Raw genomic sequence first — 18,765 nt, 5'->3', positions numbered from 1 at the left:
TTCTTCTGCAAATGCTGCCTGCAGTAACTATGAAGGAAATAGTGGCAGATAATGACATAAAGGTCATTTTATTGAAAATAAGCTGCACAGAGTTTGGTATAGATGTCATACCTTTAGCTTTCCTGAGGCTGTGGGTAAACACTTGACCATAGTATGAGTCACAGAGGCTAGGACAGAATGGTTTTATAGGTTTTCTTTCTTTACTAACTATATTTGTTAACCCAAAACATGCAGGTTTTAATCTTAATCAGCATCTCTCCTTATCTTCTTGTATTAACGTAACAAAACTTAACATGCTAAACCAAATTTTCAGGCTGGTATAATCTCACGCTTTTACACTTTCAGTTCTCTCCAACTGAGCTTAAAAAGAAGTAATGCACCTACTCTCTAGTATGAATACAGACAAGGGGAGAAAAAACTAAGACTCTTCAGCTGTCTTCAAAACAGTATTTTACCATTTTCAGTAAGTATTTTGTGAGCATGCAGAACTCCCGATATTTCTACTTGTTGGATGAAGTAATACTTTTGTCACTACAGATTGTAACTAGTAATCCCTCCTGCTTTCACACTTCAAATTTACCTGTTAAAGAAACCCAACACGGCAAAAGAAAAACCCATACAGGAAAAGGCTAGTTACAACTGGGAGTTCAGATGCTATGTAGTTCTAAATAGCTACAAGCTACTTTGGTTTGGACCTCATCTTTAGCATTTTTGCTAATTGCTCTAAGATTCCTTAGTCACCATTTAAGTAGTGAAAACAAGTTAAAACAAACTAACTCTCATACCCGGTTTACATCTTCTGCTTTACCAGCAAATGGCGAGAACTTGTTGATTATTTTATTTCTAGGCTAAAAGTTTAGCACCCTCACTCGCTTCCTGCCAAAACCCTCATTTATCAGGAAATAATGAAATACTATTTTTGTAGTGTTTCTGACTAGTACAGAGTATAGCTGTCGAAGACAGAACACAAAGTCATACAGTTCTGTTTAGACTTGGCTAACAGGTGGATCTGAAACTTAGTACAGGTAACAGCCAATCTCTGTCTTTTCTTCAGCATGCTTTTGTTATTGTGGTATTTTTACTGCTTTTCCATGTGCCTTAGAATACAATGTGTAGCCCGAGTGTGGCAAAAGAGCCCTTTCTTTCTTATACTTTCTGCGCACATGGAAAGAGTAGTTTTCCTAATCAGGATAGGTACAGTTACTTAAGCAGCTATTTAGTCTTTCTTTGCCAAAACAGCGTCACCATTCTGGTTAAAAACAAGTTCACAGTGTACACTGCTTGCATTAGGGATGATCTTTCTTTGGTCACCGAAAGAAAGATGCCCTTTTCCCAAGCTTCATGTTGCTTATGTAAGTAGCTTCACAGCAGGTACTTCCTCCACTGCCCTGTCTATAATTAGGCAAGCTAATAAAGGCGACTGGCCCTATAGAGCGCCCTGACAAATGACTATATAACCTGTAAATAATTACAGAACTAAAAGCTGGACATTTGTTAATGATAGCTAGAGTAACATTAGCAAAGCCTAAAGATTATACCTCTTGAGTATTTTAGTTAGACTGCTTCAGAGCTCCCTTTTTTTTTTTTTTTTTGTTAATTGCTTGAGAGTTTAGGGAAGCCAGAAATGCATGACAACTTTTTATTTTTGTATCAAGTGCAACATTGCAAGTAAAAGATAAAACTCGGTTTACTAGTCCCGTAGTATACAGAACTGAAAAATGCATTCTGCCATGCTGTAGGCACTGTGCGTAAGAACCTGGTCAAAACTTCAGTGCAATTGTGACTGTAAGAGCAAAGCAGTGCTATGACTGTTACATCTGTATGTGTCCCAGTGTCATGAAAACATTTATGGTAAAGCAGAATGGCTACCACTCTAGTGTATGAGCAATCCCATGAATTAGATTTTACATCTAAAACAGCAAGCAAAGGAATCAATGCTAATCACCTTAATGAGGTGAGGTAACAAACCCAGTTTCAAGGAATATGTTGAGCCAATTGATCACAACAGAAGAAAATTTAAGCTGAAAATACCTGGTTTTATCTAGTAGGGAGAATTGGAATTTGGGCAGTAATAGGTGGCCCAAGGAATTCTGCTTCCTAGCTTTTGCTCAGTCTTCTTCTGTAGCACTGCAGAGGCCTTCAGCCAAGAAGTTTTTCATCAAGCTACTAGCAAGTGTAACTGACCACCATCTACACCTTTCTAGCTGTTAGTTCTGGAACAAGTCCTTGCATCACCACTGTTTGAGACAGGCATTTCTACTGAAGGTAGGTATCAAGTTTCTTCTTGATGTTGTCGAAGGAATCCACTCCCATATAGTCAGCTTGGCCCTGTTCCCACCGTTCCTTGCGTTCCTCTGAAGATACAGTTGGTAATACTGGTGCTGATACTGATATGTGGGACACTGCCTCTGTAACCTCTGCCTAGAAGAAAAGGCAGAGTAAAAACATACATAAATACTTTGCATAGCTAAAGTGAGCAAGTAAAATGGGCCGTAAAATGGGACAATGAAGTAGATGCTCTCATGCGCAGCAGCAAGCATTGGCAATGGGCAGGGATTGTGCAGCTTTCCTAGCAAAACAACAAAGCAGAGTTACAGAATTAGCAGGGAGGAGCGGGGGGGAAGGGACCAAAAACATAATGTTTAAGTTCTTCATACCTCTCTACAGAAGCCACAAGAGAAAGCCAGAGTATAGACCAAGCCCGATAGCTGCAAATAGTTCAGTAGAAAGATGCAAGATTATCAGGAGAAAGCACATATTAAAGAGATCAGTAACTTTGGTCTTAGAAAGGTTGAGAACTTAAACTGGCCCATGTACTAAGCTAAGACTATAAAGTCTGCAGATGGCATGCTGCTAAGCTCTCTGAATGAGAACTAGAGTTGGAAGCACTACTTTGGCTTTGATAGGTATTGGGACTCATCACTGCTAGTCTACGTAAGTACTCATTCTCTAGTTATCCTAGGCTTACCTAGATTTATTTCACCATGCAAAATCTGTACGTACAGACTGCATGCTGAACTGGAGTTCCTCTGCTTGAGAACTTTATTAGCTGCAACACATTAAGAGTTAGGGCCCTTCTCTGTACATATTAAAGAAGTTAGTACAGTATGATTTCTGGTGCACTGTTAGCTACTTACATAGCTTGTTTTAGGCAAGCAGACAGCTCTGTTCCAGACCACTATACCATGCTTCTCTTTTGTAGTGTTATTTATTCTAAGCTTAAAAGAACAAAACCAAAAACCCTGCATCCCACAAACTCCATGCTTTGAGTTGGACGGAGGGAAGGGAAATTAGTGCAATGGTAAAGAACCTATCATCCATACTTCGGTAGTTTGTACAAGAACATTAAAACACGTACCATGTTTACACCTGTAGTAATGTCATTAACAATTCCATGCTGTTCTAGTAATGGCAAAACATCAGCTATATAGGTATCCCACCACATGTTGAGGAATTCTGGGTGAACTATTTTAGGGGCGTCCATGTTGCCTTTTATGCTTTTTGTTCTGGAGTCATATGTATAGTTCCATGGCTTTGTGCTTCCCAGGAAATGCACCACTTTAGTATTTGCACCAAACCTGTTGGACAGAAGAAGTCAGAATCTGCAGTTTGAGCAGGCATCTAGAAAACAAGAGCTTTGACTGGCAGACATGGCTGTTTTTAACCTGCAGTTTCTGTAGCTGTCCAGAAAATAAAAATATGAATATATTAAGGAGGCTAAACTAAATGATCAAACTGCCAATGTCTACTGGGACTGAAAGCATTTCTACACAACAGAAAAAACGCAAACAGAATTCTATGTTACACTACTCGGAATACAGCCAAAACCTAATGGTCTGGGCTATTTTAGTACTTACAGCCAACTCAAGTCATTACGAAGAATGATGTCCATAGCTCAGGAGATAGCAGTCTCAAGCAGCCATTGCAATCGGAACTGGTTTTAAAAGTGAAAAAGATTCTACTCCAAAGTCAGTGATCCAGACAGTGAGGGATTACAAGCATTGTGTAGAGAAGGGTCAGTGTTAATAAGAGTTACCCTTTTAGTTTACAGCCCTATAAAAAAGGATTATTGGAAGGCCCTGTTGCAGAAAAACTGTGTCCCTGCAAAAATACTAGCTTTGTATAAACTAGGCATTTCAGAGGACTTTTGATCTTGGTGCAGCAGGGTCTTGCTAGACAACTAACCATTATTTTCTAAATAGCCTCGGTTTAGGCATGGGTGGGTTTTGTGGGGGTGGTGGGGCTTTGTTTGTTTCCTTTTAAAACTATTTTAACTCAGTTTTCAACATGGGCTTCTAGCTTTGTCCCAAATGTTACCAGTATGTTCTTCTGCATTAAGACTGCAGATGAGATGTAACCCTTCTGAAGTAAAGAACCTGACACTGGAAGAGACAGCATTCATCCCATTTTTTGATGATCCCAGAACTAAAGTTCAGCTTCAGTCAGTTTTGTGAAGAAGCAATACCAGCCTCTCTGGTAACAGTGACTGCCTCACCTAGTTCAGTTTGTGTCACGTTACGATTTCTTCTCAATGTAATATGATTAAAATAGATAATAATGCCAAACACGTTTGTCTGCATTGGTTAAGCACACCTTGGCCATTCTGACCAGGATCCAGCTGTTTAAGTAGCTTTACATACAGAGACAATGCAGGTGTGTTTCAAAACTTTGGAATATTCAAAACAAGACAGTATACATTTGGGCAGGGGTTTTTTGCACTATTGTAAAATCCTTGACTATTTCAATATTCACATTCAGTGTTTTAACCACAACTGATTTTATTGCAGAATGAAAACAGATGCATGTGTGAAAAAGGCCAAGTATTTGCCCTAATGGCAAAAAAAATCTGTCTTCACAAGGTCAGTTCCTGGGCTTTAACTTTAAACTCTGTATGTCAAGATTTGGCGTAAGAAGACTTCCTTAGTTTTATTAACTGTCACAGCACTACTTACAGCCTGAGTTTGCTTCATCTTAGGCTGCTGCTGTTCTGAGGAAAGTTGGTCATTGTTTAAAAAGCAAGGCTATTTAAACCAGAGAATGCCTAAGAAGTGTTATGTTACACTTGCTGCAAATGGAGAATTGTATTGTTAGTATTCTGTCCACTTAAGACCTGTAAAACAGTTGACAGATGCCAAGCTTCTACGGTGTTTTCAGTATATGCTTTCTAGATACTTTCTACATCTGCAATACTTCCTTTTGACATTTAAGCTCAACTGTCAGGAAGCTTTATGTCCACACTGGCCTCAGCAACTAATCTGTCTTTCCCCATCTCCCAGAAAAGTCCTTCATCAATGTTTTGAAGTTAGAGAGCATTTGTCATGAATTGGCATTTTCCTTTGGAAAAAGGATTACTGAGACTGCTGTGAAATCTAGTCTCGCTGTACAAAGCTGTGAAAAACTTAGCTATTGATGTCAGTAGGTTTAAATTTCACTTTATTCCAACTGCTGATTATCAGGAGTATAGCTGCTGATCTAACCAAGGGGAATTGTTTCACCTACTGAGCAGGGCATTCTACTTAAAAGGGCTGCACTTCTAGCATTCTGCTTCTGAAGGTCTGCTGAATTCAGTTAGGCAATTGATTCAGTCAGTTAAATGGAATTTTTGTCAAGAGTCTCCAGATCTAATTACTCTTCTGTGGCAACAAGGTCATTTGTAAATGTAAGGTCATGTAACTAACAACCAGGCGGCCATGGAAGGAGAATATACTTTACAATAGATGTTAGCTTATCAAATGCTATCCAACTACTTAGTCATTTTTAGGCTAGCATGTATTTCTTTAAATAAGTGTTCCACTTTTAGCATGACAGGATTTAAAATGGTATTCTGATCACAAGACATAGTTCCATCTTGAGCCAGCAACTGTCCTGCTTATGCTAGCCGCTGCTTTAGACGCTAGTAACCTGATGTCATTCAGAGATCAGATTGGTTTTATGCAATTGGTACTTCCCCTTCCCCCACCTCCCCGCCCCCAACTTTTGCAGCTCTTAACGAATAAGAATTTCTGTGTAACATTTCAGCTTTCCATGCTTCCCTCACTTCCTTGTTTAGTATACCCTGCCACTGACATACAGTTTACTCACATCTCACACTGCTAGCTAGGGAAGATACAGCCATTTTCCTTATACAGAAAACATGTAATGCAATGGTGGTTGGCTGTAGACTTTGTTCCATCTTGCTATCTAGAAAGACTGTGGGGAAAGAATTCTAGCTTTAAACCTGGTGAACAAGGCTTGTTTATTTGAATGGTACAGGTTGATTAGATGGACCATAACTACTGGTTGTGAAATACCCTAAGTAATTTGAGTGAGGAAAAGGCAAGTTATGTAGGTGGGAGCCTACAGTGTACTGGTGGTACTACGTACTGAAGTTCAGCTCAAGCCATTCGAGAGCTACTTTGCCGCCTTTGGTTAGAGCTGTAATAAACACTATCCCATACTGGAGGAGTGGTTCTTCCTTTCACAGGTGATCTGTCAAATGTACTTACTCTAAATCAACTTCAGCATTACCACCAGGGATGAGTGGTTGAAGCTACAGATGCAGCTTTCCCTCTGCCTTTATCATGAGATGATTCACTTAGTATTAATTCAACCCTTTTTTTAAGAGGGGAAACTGTTATACGTTCTTTTAGTGGCCGTAATGGTCTCCCTTTAGAGAAACTCTCTAAGTTCACATTGTGCCTGTTCGTTCTGTTACAAAGTTTATATAAGCTCTGAAAGTCATCTTAGAATTTTGAACTTACGCTTTAAATGCTGGAAGGTAGGAATATACAGAAGTGCTGCTCAAATTATAAATAAATGGTAGATGTTTGCTTATATCTGTTGTTGCCCAGCTGCTGAAGAAGGTGTTTAATAACCCCTGATCTGCACCTGAAAGAGAAAGCATTAATAGGCTACAAGTATCAGATAGCTGTTTTAGGATCTTTTTTATCACTTCACTAATTAAGGTTGGTAAGCAGTTGTCATGTCCAGTAGTTTGGCACAGAGCCCTAGATTTCTATTTGCGAATAACCCTGTAAACCTTCCAGTCTTTGAAAAATCAAAAAAAAGCAGAGAATGAAAAAGATGTTATGTGTGGGGTTACTTTTGCTAAAAGATAGCAAGCTGCTCACAAAACCTGCCTTTCGGTTTCTTTGACAGCTTAAGTTTGAGCTGTAAGTAAGGCAGCAAAAACCAGCACTTGGACAACTGAGTACTGTTCAGCCTTAGGAAAGTTGTAGCTCAGAAGATCAAATGTCAACAACTGGTTTTATTTCTTATGCTTACAGATGCACAACCAACATCTCAACACCAGAGTTAGGATATAAGTTGTCTGTTAGACCAGCAGTCCTGGATGCATCTACCTGCACTGTGATCTGGTAAGGAAAGCACATTCAGTCTGCGACTACCCTAGTAAAACTTCATTAAATCTCCTGACGGGCAGTAGGTGTTCCTAGTTCTATACTAAAAAGCTGCTGACTAGACCTACCATGCTGGGAGAGGTCACATCTTAGTTTGAAAGTAGAGGTTGCAATCAAGTCAAATGAGCGTGAAGTTGTTTGGTATGCCAGTACTAGAGTAGCTTAAAAAAAAAAATAAAAAAAAATATATTGCCTCTGGGCCAAAGCAGACTAGTTTATCAGCAGCTGATAAACGTCTCTACTTAGAAGTAAAAACTACTTATTTATATCCATTTATTCTTTATTGCAGTGAATACACTTAGTCTTCAAGTGCTGGTAGTTCATCTTATGAAACAGATTAAAGGGAGGCCCTCGGCTTTCATTTGCTGTCTTCCCTTCACCTGTAACTGAATTTGCAAGTAGCCTTGCTAAAGAGTAGGTAAATGGGCAGCTTAGAAGAGACAGTGCTTTAATCTTTACTTGTCTAAAGCACTCAGTCCCTGCTGACTCAGGAAAGGTTGTGTTGTTTTTTTTTTTAATTGGCCCATGATTAGATTTAGGGCAGTACTAAGGTATACGTCCTCACTGCTGTTGGGGCAGAAGTATCTAGACAGTGGGCATAAACTTAGATGTACAGGTAGTACACCAACAAATATAAATTCTAAGTATCCTGTGACAGCTGTCAGTATACATGCAGATTGCAGACTGAGACGTTGCCTAGGGACTCAGTCCAGTAATTTCAAACCTCTGACCTGCCTCCTGACCCATAAAGAAAGGAAAGCACTTCTGCAGAAGTTGTGCCCATCACAAGAGAACAGAGTCAGAGAAACCAAACAAGTCTTTACACAGCTATGTTTCATTTTTACTTCTAACTTAACAGCGTGTTAAGAATCTGTTAACAGTAAGATTATCTAAAATATTGGGATGCCGTCTCAGAACAGATAGCTCATAACTGAAAGGGCAGCAACAACATATTTCACTTACTCTACAGGACTTTCATGCAGACTGTTTTACAGACTCGGCTTTTTTTTTCAGATTGCATGCATTTGTGCCAAAGCAGCTACTGTAAGTAGCATTTATCTGTCCTAGTTCAGATTTCCAACAGTAGTCTTGTTGCTAAATGCACCTTAGACATAAGGGGAAAGAATCAGGCAGTAGCTGTATTAGCTACGCATCTACAGATAGAGTCTTGCTGCATTATATCCTTACATGTAAAAGCAACCATTTTAGATAGCAGGCTAAAATGCCAGAGGATTGTCAAAGCAGTAGCAACATTCTTGAGGTATCATCACTAACAGGTTTCTTCCAAAACCAAAAAACATTTTCCTCTCCACTATTAAATGGTATCTAGAATTATTGTGTGACATACTCCTCATTATCTAGAAAGGTGAAGTTCAAATAGACAAAGCAGTTGCTACGTAAGTAGCCATCGTTCTGTTTTTTTCTGGACAACAGCATTACAAAAGATGCCCGTCTACTGTTATAAACATAAAATACCCTGCAAAGTCTTGCGTTCCCTAGTTGCTGCTACTGCAGATGGGGTGCTTAAGAGTTGACTTCAATTATGCATAGCTTGGTAGCATGTCAAGTTTGCATCCCCATCTGCCCTATTAAGGGCGGTGACCCTTCACAGGTGTTTCTTATAGCACTTCCTGGGAACTTTTATTACTGATTAGATCAATTTACATTTAAATCCCATTTCTCCCCACCAAGTTCATGAGCTCAGCAGCAGCTTACGCAGGTAGTGTAAGTCTCCATGGTCTCATTGCTCAGATCAGTGCTATCATTTAATAAAAACTGAATACATTTTAAAAATGAATACAAATGACAGTTCTAAAAATTTTCTACCTAAAACATTAACCCACCATTTTTGCTGTTAAGAGCAACGATTCCTTCATGTTTAGGATACTGAGGAAGTTTCACCATTGTGTGGCTTCAGCTTTCAAGTCAGCAAGTATATTGTGGAAACAGTTCTATTCTTTTAATTGGCAGGGGCCTTAGAGAAGATGGGGTGTGCTAGCAGTCAAGCACAAAGCTCAGAGTAGACAGTCAGCAAGTCTTAGATGTTCCTGGAGCTACTCAACAGCCAATTTGCACAAAGATGTGGGGTTGTTTGGTTGTTTGGTTTGTTGTTGTGCTGTTGTTTGGTTTTTTTTTTTTAATACAAAAATTCAGTACTGCGCTACAGCTTTTTGCTGGTGACCAATCTACACCCAACATCTGAGAACACTCCCAGAGCTATCAACTACTACCTTGTAATGGTCTGTCTGTACCTTGCTACTGACATTCCAGTACTCATTTTCACTAGTTGATTCATACAGTAGCATTAAGCATCCAACTGCAACTAATGTTCTATAGGAGTCCACACAGTAACAGGGATTATTCTGCAGACTAGGAGTGACATCTAGAATTTTTAATTTTTACAAGCTACTGATAAAATAAGACAACAGGCTGGCTGATAACTTTCTATTAATAGTTCCATTTTATGGTCTTACATAGTTTTCTGTAGCTTTTTCTGTTAGACTTTGTTTTGTACCACAGTAGTTACATAATGAAGTTTTGTGACGGCAGACAGTAGTCGTCATTCAGAAGCCTTTAACTATAGCAGTCTTCAAGCAACGTGCATTTACTGCAATGGTATCAGATTCAGGGGACTTGCAGGACTGCAGAACTTGGCTTGTCAAGCTTAAATCTGGCACAGCAGCAGCCAATCTCAAGTGACCTGTAGTGGGAAGCAGCCAAGGCTGCAGGTACTTTATAATGGGCAAAAGACAGTCACCACCCTATAATGACAGGAAGCTATTACATAGCATATGAAGAATAGTTGCATCTCCAAATGGTTGTTTCTCTGAAGCTGCACTCACATTGATCACTACTGTTTTTTTCCACAGCAACCTGAGTTACAACATTCAAGCCTTGTTAGGAATGCATGAAGCACAGTATTGCACTTTCATTTGCTAATGCAGGCACTATGCTTGCTACACCTTAAGATTTCTTGTTACATGATTTCTATGTTGCTAATTGTTACAGCTGCTAGTTTGGAAGCCAAACTCTTAGGTTTATTTAATGAAGTCTGAAAAAAGCAGTTTTACTATGTATTTTGTAACGATAGCCTCTGTTGTGAGAAGGATAGGATTTCTGTGTAGTTACACTGAGTTCAGAATTCTAGCATACAGTCAGTCCCCATGTCACATATGTAGTCACTGAGCCATCCCAACCACTGTTACCATCTTGGTCTAACTTACAATACAAGCTAATACATACCATCAAAGCTGCCTTTCTCTGTGGCAAACTGTAACAGCTGATTGTATGTTTCAATGGAAGGTCGGTAAACAAAAACTCCTGAATTAAAACAGTCAGGCCAGCCTGGATCTGGTGCTGCAGACAGCTCTTCTCTCTCAAAAAGCTCATCGATATTTGACAAAACCTAGTTGTAAGGGGGTAAAAAAATTGTTTTCTGGTTTTTAGGTTATTAATTGGGGTATCATGTTTTAATGGATTTTGACATCCACCTTAAGACGTGAAATGCTTGATGCTCTTGTCTTATAGAAGACAGTGCTTTATGGAGATAGTCCCCATGGAGATAAACTACTTTATAGTTAATTTAGATAAAAAGGCACATACATTTTTAGAGTTACTAGTCCAAATAACAGAAAGACCTCTATTACCCCTCCTCTCAAAAACCCCAAAGAAACAACAAAAAAAGCCCCCAACACCAACTCCCCCCAAAAAAACCCCAAACAAACCCAAACAACAAAACCAAAAACAACCCACAGAAAAAAATCCAACAACCTCCATACCAGGTCAATAAGAGGTATCATGAGACATGACCACTTACCATTGTGTCTGCATCCATGAAAACACATTTTGAAAACTGCGTTAGTTCCCAGCAGTGAAGCTTTGTTAATGTGACACCCAGCTCAGGTCTCTTCATTAATGCCAAGTGTGCTGAATCCCCACTATCCAAGACATTTACCAATATGACTTCATCAAAGACTTTTTCCAGCACTCTCCTGGGGAAAGAGTCAATTTGCAAGATTTAGTTCTTCTGTTATTCCAGCACCAGACCACATGACAGATTCCATAAAGAGAACCAGAGTAAGGGGAAACCTGCCAGTATTTCTTATGCCATCAGTACCAGCTGACTGGTTGTGTGGGAATGCACAAGTATGCTTGTTTGCCTTGAGACTTCTAGTTTGTAATGGGCACATTTTGGGGAACAAATAAGTTTGGGGTTTTTTTCTTCCATAAACAGGGGTTTAGTTGATATTGCTACCAAGTCCAGTAGGTCATGGCTACATAGTACCAACTTTCCACAGAGCTTTTTTTCAGCAAGACTTTGATTTTTGGCAAGTTAACAGTCTACTTTGAGCAGGAAATTAAGAAAATGGGAAGCTGTTAGAATAGCTTGAGCAGAGCAGTAGCTGAATCCTTAACAGCTGAAACATCTGTTTGTGCAATAGTTATTACAACACTGTTCTGGATTTGTGACTGTTAGGGACATCTGACTAGTCCCAGTTGATAAAAATTTCTTTATCCCAATAAAGTTCTAAAGACTCACTTAGTCACAGCTGTGGGCACAGCAGTGTTTTGACCCAGTATCATGTTCACCTAAGGGTGATGAGCTTCCAAACAGTGTAGTGAAATTTTGCGGCAGATATCCAACCTTTGCTTTACTGTCAGAGTAAAGCATTACCATTAGTTCAAGAGAGGTTAAGGAGTTCATGCTGCTTGAAATGTGAAGCATCTGTAAAGTCTCACTATTCCACGGTGCATCATGAATGCTCATCAATTATCAGTACAGTTGGAGCCACAGAGCTTGTAAATGAGTTTTAGATCTCTGCTTTGCAAGGTTGTTTTTATACTGACAGTTTGGTATGTACAATTGCTTCTCCAACTTAAGGAATACCTTGCTAGTGGATACAGAGCGAGAAATGCAAGTTCCAGTAACACTACTAGGTAGGTAGGTATTGCTGGTCAAAGGGCACAGTACTAGCTTGCACTAGCACATGAGCGCATTTATGATTAATACTGAAAAGAGCACACTCACCTAATAGGCTAGGATGAATGTTCCTATATGTAACATCTTTATACTGATAAGGCTGTTTAGCTACCAAGAGATCCCAAGGAGAGTCACCCCATTTATTGTTGAGCCACTTCTCTGCTGTCTCTATGAATTCAGAGATCTTTTCAGAAGAACTTCCCCATGTACAGAATCTTGACCCATCAGCTATATAGTTCATGTAGCTATGAAGTTAACTGGTGGTGGCTTTTTTTTCCACTCTCTTACATGAAGAAAGAGCACCCAGTCTGCTCCACACAGACTACTCTAGAGAGGCTGTAGGATGCAGTTGCCTGTTAATTTCATTTGTGGTACTGTGATGACCTCCTTCGATGCCTCTTCTCTCATGATAAAATTGAAGTGTCTGCTAGATTTCAAGACAGCTATAATATGTTACATTATCTCAATCAGGAATACAACAAATAAATACCAATCCCCTACTCCCAGCTCCACATGCGAGCACACAGTGCTAATGAACACACAGGCAATATCGTATTGATGGACAGTTCTGAGCAGCACTATGGAAGAACAAGGATCCAGTTGAAATATCAGTATCAAGTCACAGTTTAGTGCTCTAAGCACAAAGCATTTGTTAACTCATCATATGGAGGAAAACAACAAACCCCAAACAGTTTCATGCTTGAAGAACTTACAGAATTCCAGATTGTATAAGTTGAATTCTGCTAAGCTTAGCTGTTAAGCTTCCAGAGTTCTGGAAGGTTACTATTAAGGAATTTAACTTCCATTTTTCAACCTTCACATCATCAGGAACTGTGACAGTTTGATGTATATAAGTGACCTTACCTCATAAGATCTGAGACCTGAGGAGTTATGAGCGCAGTCAGCTTCCTTGTTGTTCTGTACTGTTGCAAGGATGAACCAAGTACCAGTGCTCCTTTCACATAGGAGTCATTTGTGGCTAGAGTCACAAAAGACTGGTCTGGAAGAAATTAACTTGGTCAAGTTAGCATGATGTACTACTTTATTCTGAGACAGATATGCTAGAAACCTAGTATCATTAGGTAATCATGCTGTGAGACCTCAAAGATGTGCCCTTTAACTCTGCATATTGGGCCTGTCTGCATGGCTGAATGAAGCAGATTATACCTGCACAGATACATACTTGCTATATATATATTTATATATATATGTATATACTTAGTACCTCTACACATGGCAAAATGCAGGTAAAAAAAAAACCATAAAAGAAGATCAAGACTGTTGCAAGAGAAAACCAGTTCCAGTTTGCCCACAGGTTAAGTCAGTTGTGCCAAATGTTAAAGACAATCGAAATGGTCTAAAGAGCTTTATTTTGGCCATTAATACATTACTTTAAAACTACAAATGTTGGAAGTCAGTGAGCATGCATTTGGTCTGAAGTTGGTAACAGCAGAGTTTTGTAGAGTTACTCTAGGTTCAGTTCTCAACCCTGAAGCTAGGGCAGTGTGAAACTTAGGTTTCATTTTCAAACATAAATAAGGATTGAATTAGATCTTGGACAACTGTATTAAGTTTTGCTAGCTCAGGATTTTGCAGATGAGTTGTTCTGCAATCCGTGGTTGCAGCTCTATCACAAGAATGCAAGATTTAAATGGGAAGCAACCAGTAATATGATAAGCAATTCAAGACTTGCAGCAACAGTTCTTGCTCAAGCAAAAAGAGATAAAATCAGATTGTTACTATGAAGTATAATCTTCTGCTCCAGCTGTATCTTAAAAATAGATTAAGATGGATCACTTTGCCATATACTGCTTATTGAGCCCATATAATACAAGATTTGCATTCTTTCAATTGTCATGTTTTAAGCTGCCTGGGTGGGACAAGACAAAGTTCTAAGCTTCTTCAGTTCACTGTTAACTATTATCATGTAGACCTCTTCCGCAAGCTACAGAGCTTTGTGAAGAATCGTGCCCTTTTCAATGCCAAAAACCATTTTTGACACCATCAACGAAGCACTTTATTCCTAAGAATTTCAAGAGTAGATTATCACATTCAAGTTTATTTTAGCAACTGGGATTTCTCTTCTTTACAGAATTTGTTAACTAGATTAGGTCAGGATTGAGAGTGGAGGGTCTGGGCATTTAAAGGCTTACTATCAAGTCTAGCAGTAAGATTAAAATAGGACTCTACTTTTAGAGATAGTTGTTTGGTATAACTCCTCAACTCACAAGACAGCCATAATCAATATCGTTTTAACTTAACACCATCTTAACAGTTGACAACAGAAAGTCACGTACCATAATTTTCTATAAGCTCTGCAAACCTCATTTGCAAGCTCTACAGACCAGCTACAAAACCTTCTGTTTTGCTTAGCAGCAAAACCAACTAGTCCCAAGGGATTTAGATTATAGTGGTCAATTACAAAGTTCAGAGAAGCTTCTACAATACCAGGAATAAAGATTTTTTTTTTCCTTTCTAATTTACTTTAGCTACCAATTTGTGACAGTTCATGTAATTCAGCAAATCTACAGAACAATTTTGCGTTTCTTTGAAGCTTTACAAGCGGCAAGTATGTAACATTTCAAGTGGCGTGAGCATCCTCCTAATAGGGCAGCATTTTCCATTATTTAATTTGCACGTTAGTCCTGAACTACTCAATACATAGAGGTCTGCCACTCAGTGCTAACAGACAGCTCACTAAAAATCCAGTGCAAAGTGGATTGTGCCGAACGACATTCATGTTGTTTTTTTTCCCCAGCAGTATAAGACTGATTCTTACAGTGACCTTGACACTGAAGGACTCATCTTTTTCACTGACCTGCTGGCAGGTATGTTTCTACCATGTCTCCTCATCTTACTGAAACTGCGTATTCACACACAAAGGTCTTGTGAAAAATAAAGTCAAGTTAATGATGGCATAAGGCTATGAAGCCCCTTATAACATCCCAATTGCAGTAGGAAATGTTATGACAGCTTGACAAGAGGAGGATACCGGCAACTTGTAGAACATCAAAGTCAGTACAGCTTTCCAAAGTTTTTAATAAACTGTCTTGTATTTCATGGCTTCTCTGAAGTATGTTCACAAGTACATTCAGACATGCCGTGTATGAGTCCATACTACAACTCAGACAAGACCAGTTGCTGCTTAACATGGAAGTTACATCTCCAAGAGACTAGTCCATTCTTCCTAAACTACAAGTATTTTGGTTGTGTGGGTCTCCCTTCCCACCCCCTCCCTCTTCCCTGTTCTCTGTAGACATTTCTTCCTTATATACATAGACTTACATACATTGATAGTACCTTATGTTCACACTGCAGTCACTGTTACACCCAAAACAGGCTAACTATTAGTAATAGTGTGGCTGCAAACACACAGAGAATGCAAGACAGTTTCACAGCTTTGTAATCAATTAATCCAGGCAAAACCAAGCTACTTCACAGACACCTTTGGCTGCCCAGTTCATAGGCGGTAGTATCTGTATGCAGGACTCTTGCGCCAGCCCTCACCCACCTAAGAGCATCCTAGAAGCGTGACTAGTGGTTCAGTCTTGCATCTGACAGCAGCAGGAGGGGACTCAAGTGCTTGCCCCATATGTTTTAAACCTGCCACAGAAGCATTTTCCTAGGCACAGGCTGAGTTCCTAAGTATCTGCCTACTCCCCTGTTCTTTCAGGTAGGTGCATCTGATTTTTTTTTTCTTTTCTTTTCTTTTTTTTGGCATACAGGATTTCTAAAGAGGTAAGAGCCTCAAATGAAGACATGCATCAGGAGCCTGAGCACCAGGCTTCTCGCAGCCTTCCAGATCTGAAAGCAAAACCGACTCTGCCGACAGCTTCAGGTAAGAATCGGGGAAAAAAACCTGGCAGAAAGAAGCCGGGCGCGCTTGGAGGGGTGCTACGGGACTGCTCGCTGGCAAGAGCCAAAACGCACCCAAGTCACACGCTCCCTTCAGCGCATCAGGAGAGGGCTGGGCTTGCTCCCGCGAGCGCTGCGGCCCTGCGGCGGCCTCCTCGGCCCCTCCTGCCCTCCGCCACGCTGGCCGCATCCCTCCCGTTACGGGGCTGGGCTCTGGGGCGGGTACCGCGGCGGGGGACAAGGCTGCGCCGCCGCCGTCCCGTGGAGCCGTGCAGGGGCGCGGAGTAAGCCAGTCCCCAGTCCCCAGCCCCCCGCCCCCGCAGCACGCTCTGGAGCCGGCCGCTGGCAGGGACCAGCACCTAAAAATAGGCGCGGACGCAGTCCGCCCGCCCGCCCCGCGCCGGCCCGGCCCCGCTAGCACAGCCCGCGCCGCCAGCGGCCCGCGCGAGTCGCGGCGCGCGTGTCGGCAACCGCGGGGGGGTGCGGCCGCACCACTGACCTGCCATCGTGCCAGATCCGGGAACGGCTGGGGCAGAGGCGGCGGCCGCGCTCGCGGGGCTACGCCAAGGCCGCCGCTTATATAGGGGCGGGGCCACGCGCGACGCGTCTTTGGCCGGAGGCGGAGGCCCCGCCCTGAGGAATCCCCGCGTCGCCGCGGGGCGGGGTCTCCGCCATGGTCTCCCGCGGCGGTGGCACGTTATCCCTCCTTCGGCCCTCGGTGGGCCCGCGCAGGGGGCGCGGCGGTGGCGGCCGCCCGGCCGTGGCGCGGCGACGGGGTCCGAGTCTGCGTCCTGAGGGGCGCTGTGCCCCCCCACCCCCCCCCCCGGCCGAGCGGCGCACGGGCGCGTCGCCGCCGCACTCGCCGAGCCCCGCAAGAGGCGAGAGTAGGGCCGCGCCAGGCGCTGTAGGCACATGACGGGCGCCCCGGTCCCCAAGCGGCCGCACGGCGGGGCCGCTGCCGCCGACCCACCCGTGCTGCTGCCTCAAAATGGCAGCGGAGAATGGTGCCCTTTCTCAAGGAGTGTGGTGCAGGCAGCAGCCCGTGCGGTGGGGATCTCTGTCGGGCTTCGACATAAGCTGTTGGCACAGGCGGCATTAAGGGTGGTTTGGGGTGGTCGCAGCAGGGGGACTGCAGGGTGGCAGGAGGGGCCCTGAGAGAGGTGCAAGGTGAGTGCATCCATTTGAAGGCTTACGCTTACTGTCTTGGAGGCAGTGTAACTGGTCCTGTTGGCAGTGGTTGGCACCTCTGGGGAGGTGTGTCAGCAGGTGAGATGGGGAGATACGCCCATACTTGGATACTTTCTTTATGGCTCAATTTCAGTCATGGAAGAAGTTCCAGCTGTACCTTTTGGGGAATGCAAGAAAGGTGCCAGTAAGTTTCTTGTGCTCTTCTTTATCACTCTTGGAAGCATTACGACAAGTGTTGAGACTCTGGTACAGGCCCTTTGTTATCCATGTGACTCTGTACCTACTAGTCAAAACTAAGCAATTAAAAATAAATAGTGACAGGTATACATATACAAGATACCCTAACTGAAGGGGTAAGAATCGCAGACTGGCTGAGGTTGGAAGGGAGCTCTGGAGGTCATCATCTCCAGCCCCCTGCTCACCCAGGGCCACCCAGAGCCCGTTGCCCAGGACCACGTCCAGATGGCTTCTGAATGCCCCCAAGGAGGGAGACTCCATCCCCTCCCTGGGCAGCCTGTGCCGGGGCTCAGGCACCCGCACAGTGATGATGACAAAGTGTTCCCTGATGTTCGCAGGGAACCTCGTGTGTGTCAGTTTGTGCCCGTCGCCTCTGGTCCTGGCACTGGGTGCTGCTGGGAAGAGCCTGGCCCCGTCTTCGGTGCACCCTCCCTGCAGGTGGTTATATACAGGGATGAGATCCCCCGGAGCCTTTTCTTCCCCAGGCTGAACAGTCCCAGCTCTCTCAGCCTTTCCTTGCAGGAGTGAAGCCGCCTTGTCCCTTTGTCATCATCCTTGTGGCCCTTTGTTGGACTCTTTCCAGTATGCCCCCGTCTCTCTCCTCCAGGTGTGTCCTCACGAGTGCTGGGCAGGGGGGAAGGATCCCTCCCTCGGCCTGCTGGCAATGCTTTGCTTAATGCAGCCCAGCGCACCAGGATGCCATCCTCCTTCTTTGCGGCAAGGGCACGTTTGGCTCATGTTCAACTTGGTGTGCCCCAGGACCTATAGGTCCTTTTCTGCAGTTCCTTGTCTTCCTCCAGACAGTGACCTATACCTGCCTTTTCACCAGAATAAACTGAGGAAAGTCTGTTAGGTAAGGAGATTCCTTTCTAACCTGAAATAGCAAATGGGTTTTGTCATAAAAGAAAAACTGAACAAACCCTCAAATGCAAACTGGTGAACAAAGAACATTCCACCTCCATATTTCTGCACTATGGGAAATTATGTTTGAGCTGAGACAGTTTTTGTATACTTGTTTTAAAATCAAATTGCTTGTTTTTAAAAATACCAAAATCAGGGAAGTGCTCCTTGACCACCACCACCACCAAAAAAGCTTTTAGAGCATAC

General features: G+C 42.4%; 1 protein-coding gene and 1 long non-coding RNA gene across 7 annotated transcripts in view; one reads left to right on the top strand and one right to left on the bottom strand.

Annotated features, from left to right (window-relative positions):
- Window positions 1–49: 49 nt before the first annotated feature.
- GYG1 (glycogenin 1) lies at window positions 50–17,162 on the bottom strand. Of its 5 annotated transcripts, none has more exons than XM_056358020.1 (9): window positions 16,733–17,162; window positions 13,243–13,378; window positions 11,215–11,389; window positions 10,641–10,803; window positions 7,466–7,558; window positions 6,741–6,867; window positions 3,359–3,578; window positions 2,658–2,708; window positions 50–2,421 (listed from the first exon to the last, which is right to left on the bottom strand). In XM_056358020.1, the coding sequence occupies exons 1-9, from the start codon at window positions 17,145–17,147 to the stop codon at window positions 2,257–2,259; spliced, it is 1,545 nt and encodes a 514-aa protein (XP_056213995.1). In that variant the 5' UTR covers window positions 17,148–17,162; the 3' UTR covers window positions 50–2,256. The 5 variants fall into 5 exon arrangements, with proteins under 5 accessions (XP_056213995.1, XP_056213996.1, XP_056213997.1 ...); XM_056358023.1 differs by lacking the exon at window positions 2,658–2,708 and adding an exon at window positions 2,969–3,049 and having other exon boundaries at window positions 2,309–2,421; XM_056358021.1 differs by lacking the exon at window positions 2,658–2,708.
- LOC130157935 (uncharacterized) overlaps window positions 3,895–18,765 on the top strand; it is a 29,351-nt gene continuing 14,480 nt past the window's right edge. For both annotated transcript variants that reach the window (XR_008825095.1, XR_008825094.1), the window contains exons 1-3: window positions 3,895–4,859; window positions 7,266–7,355; window positions 16,104–16,216. This is a non-coding gene — a long non-coding RNA (uncharacterized LOC130157935). The remainder of the gene's footprint in view (window positions 4,860–7,265; window positions 7,356–16,103; window positions 16,217–18,765) is intronic.

The sequence above is a fragment of the Falco biarmicus genome, chromosome 13, assembly GCF_023638135.1.
Source record: "Falco biarmicus isolate bFalBia1 chromosome 13, bFalBia1.pri, whole genome shotgun sequence".
Taxonomy (NCBI): domain Eukaryota; kingdom Metazoa; phylum Chordata; class Aves; order Falconiformes; family Falconidae; genus Falco; species Falco biarmicus.
The sequence above is the reverse complement of the archived record's forward strand: the minus strand, read 5'-3'. Positions and strand labels throughout refer to the sequence as shown.

Excerpts from the sequence above, each read along its gene's own strand:
- GYG1 (XM_056358020.1), bottom strand. The coding sequence starts at position 17,147 with ATGTGCCTACAGCGCCTGGCGCGGCCCTACTCTCGCCTCTTGCGGGGC. Across the intron at positions 11,390-13,242 it reads CAGGTCTCAGATCTTATGAG|GAGAGTGCTGGAAAAAGTCT; the intron begins GTAAGGTCACTT and ends CTCTTTCCCCAG. Across the intron at positions 7,559-10,640 it reads AGAGAAAGGCAGCTTTGATG|CTACTCTAGTACTGGCATAC; the intron begins GTATGTATTAGC and ends TTTTTTTTTAAG.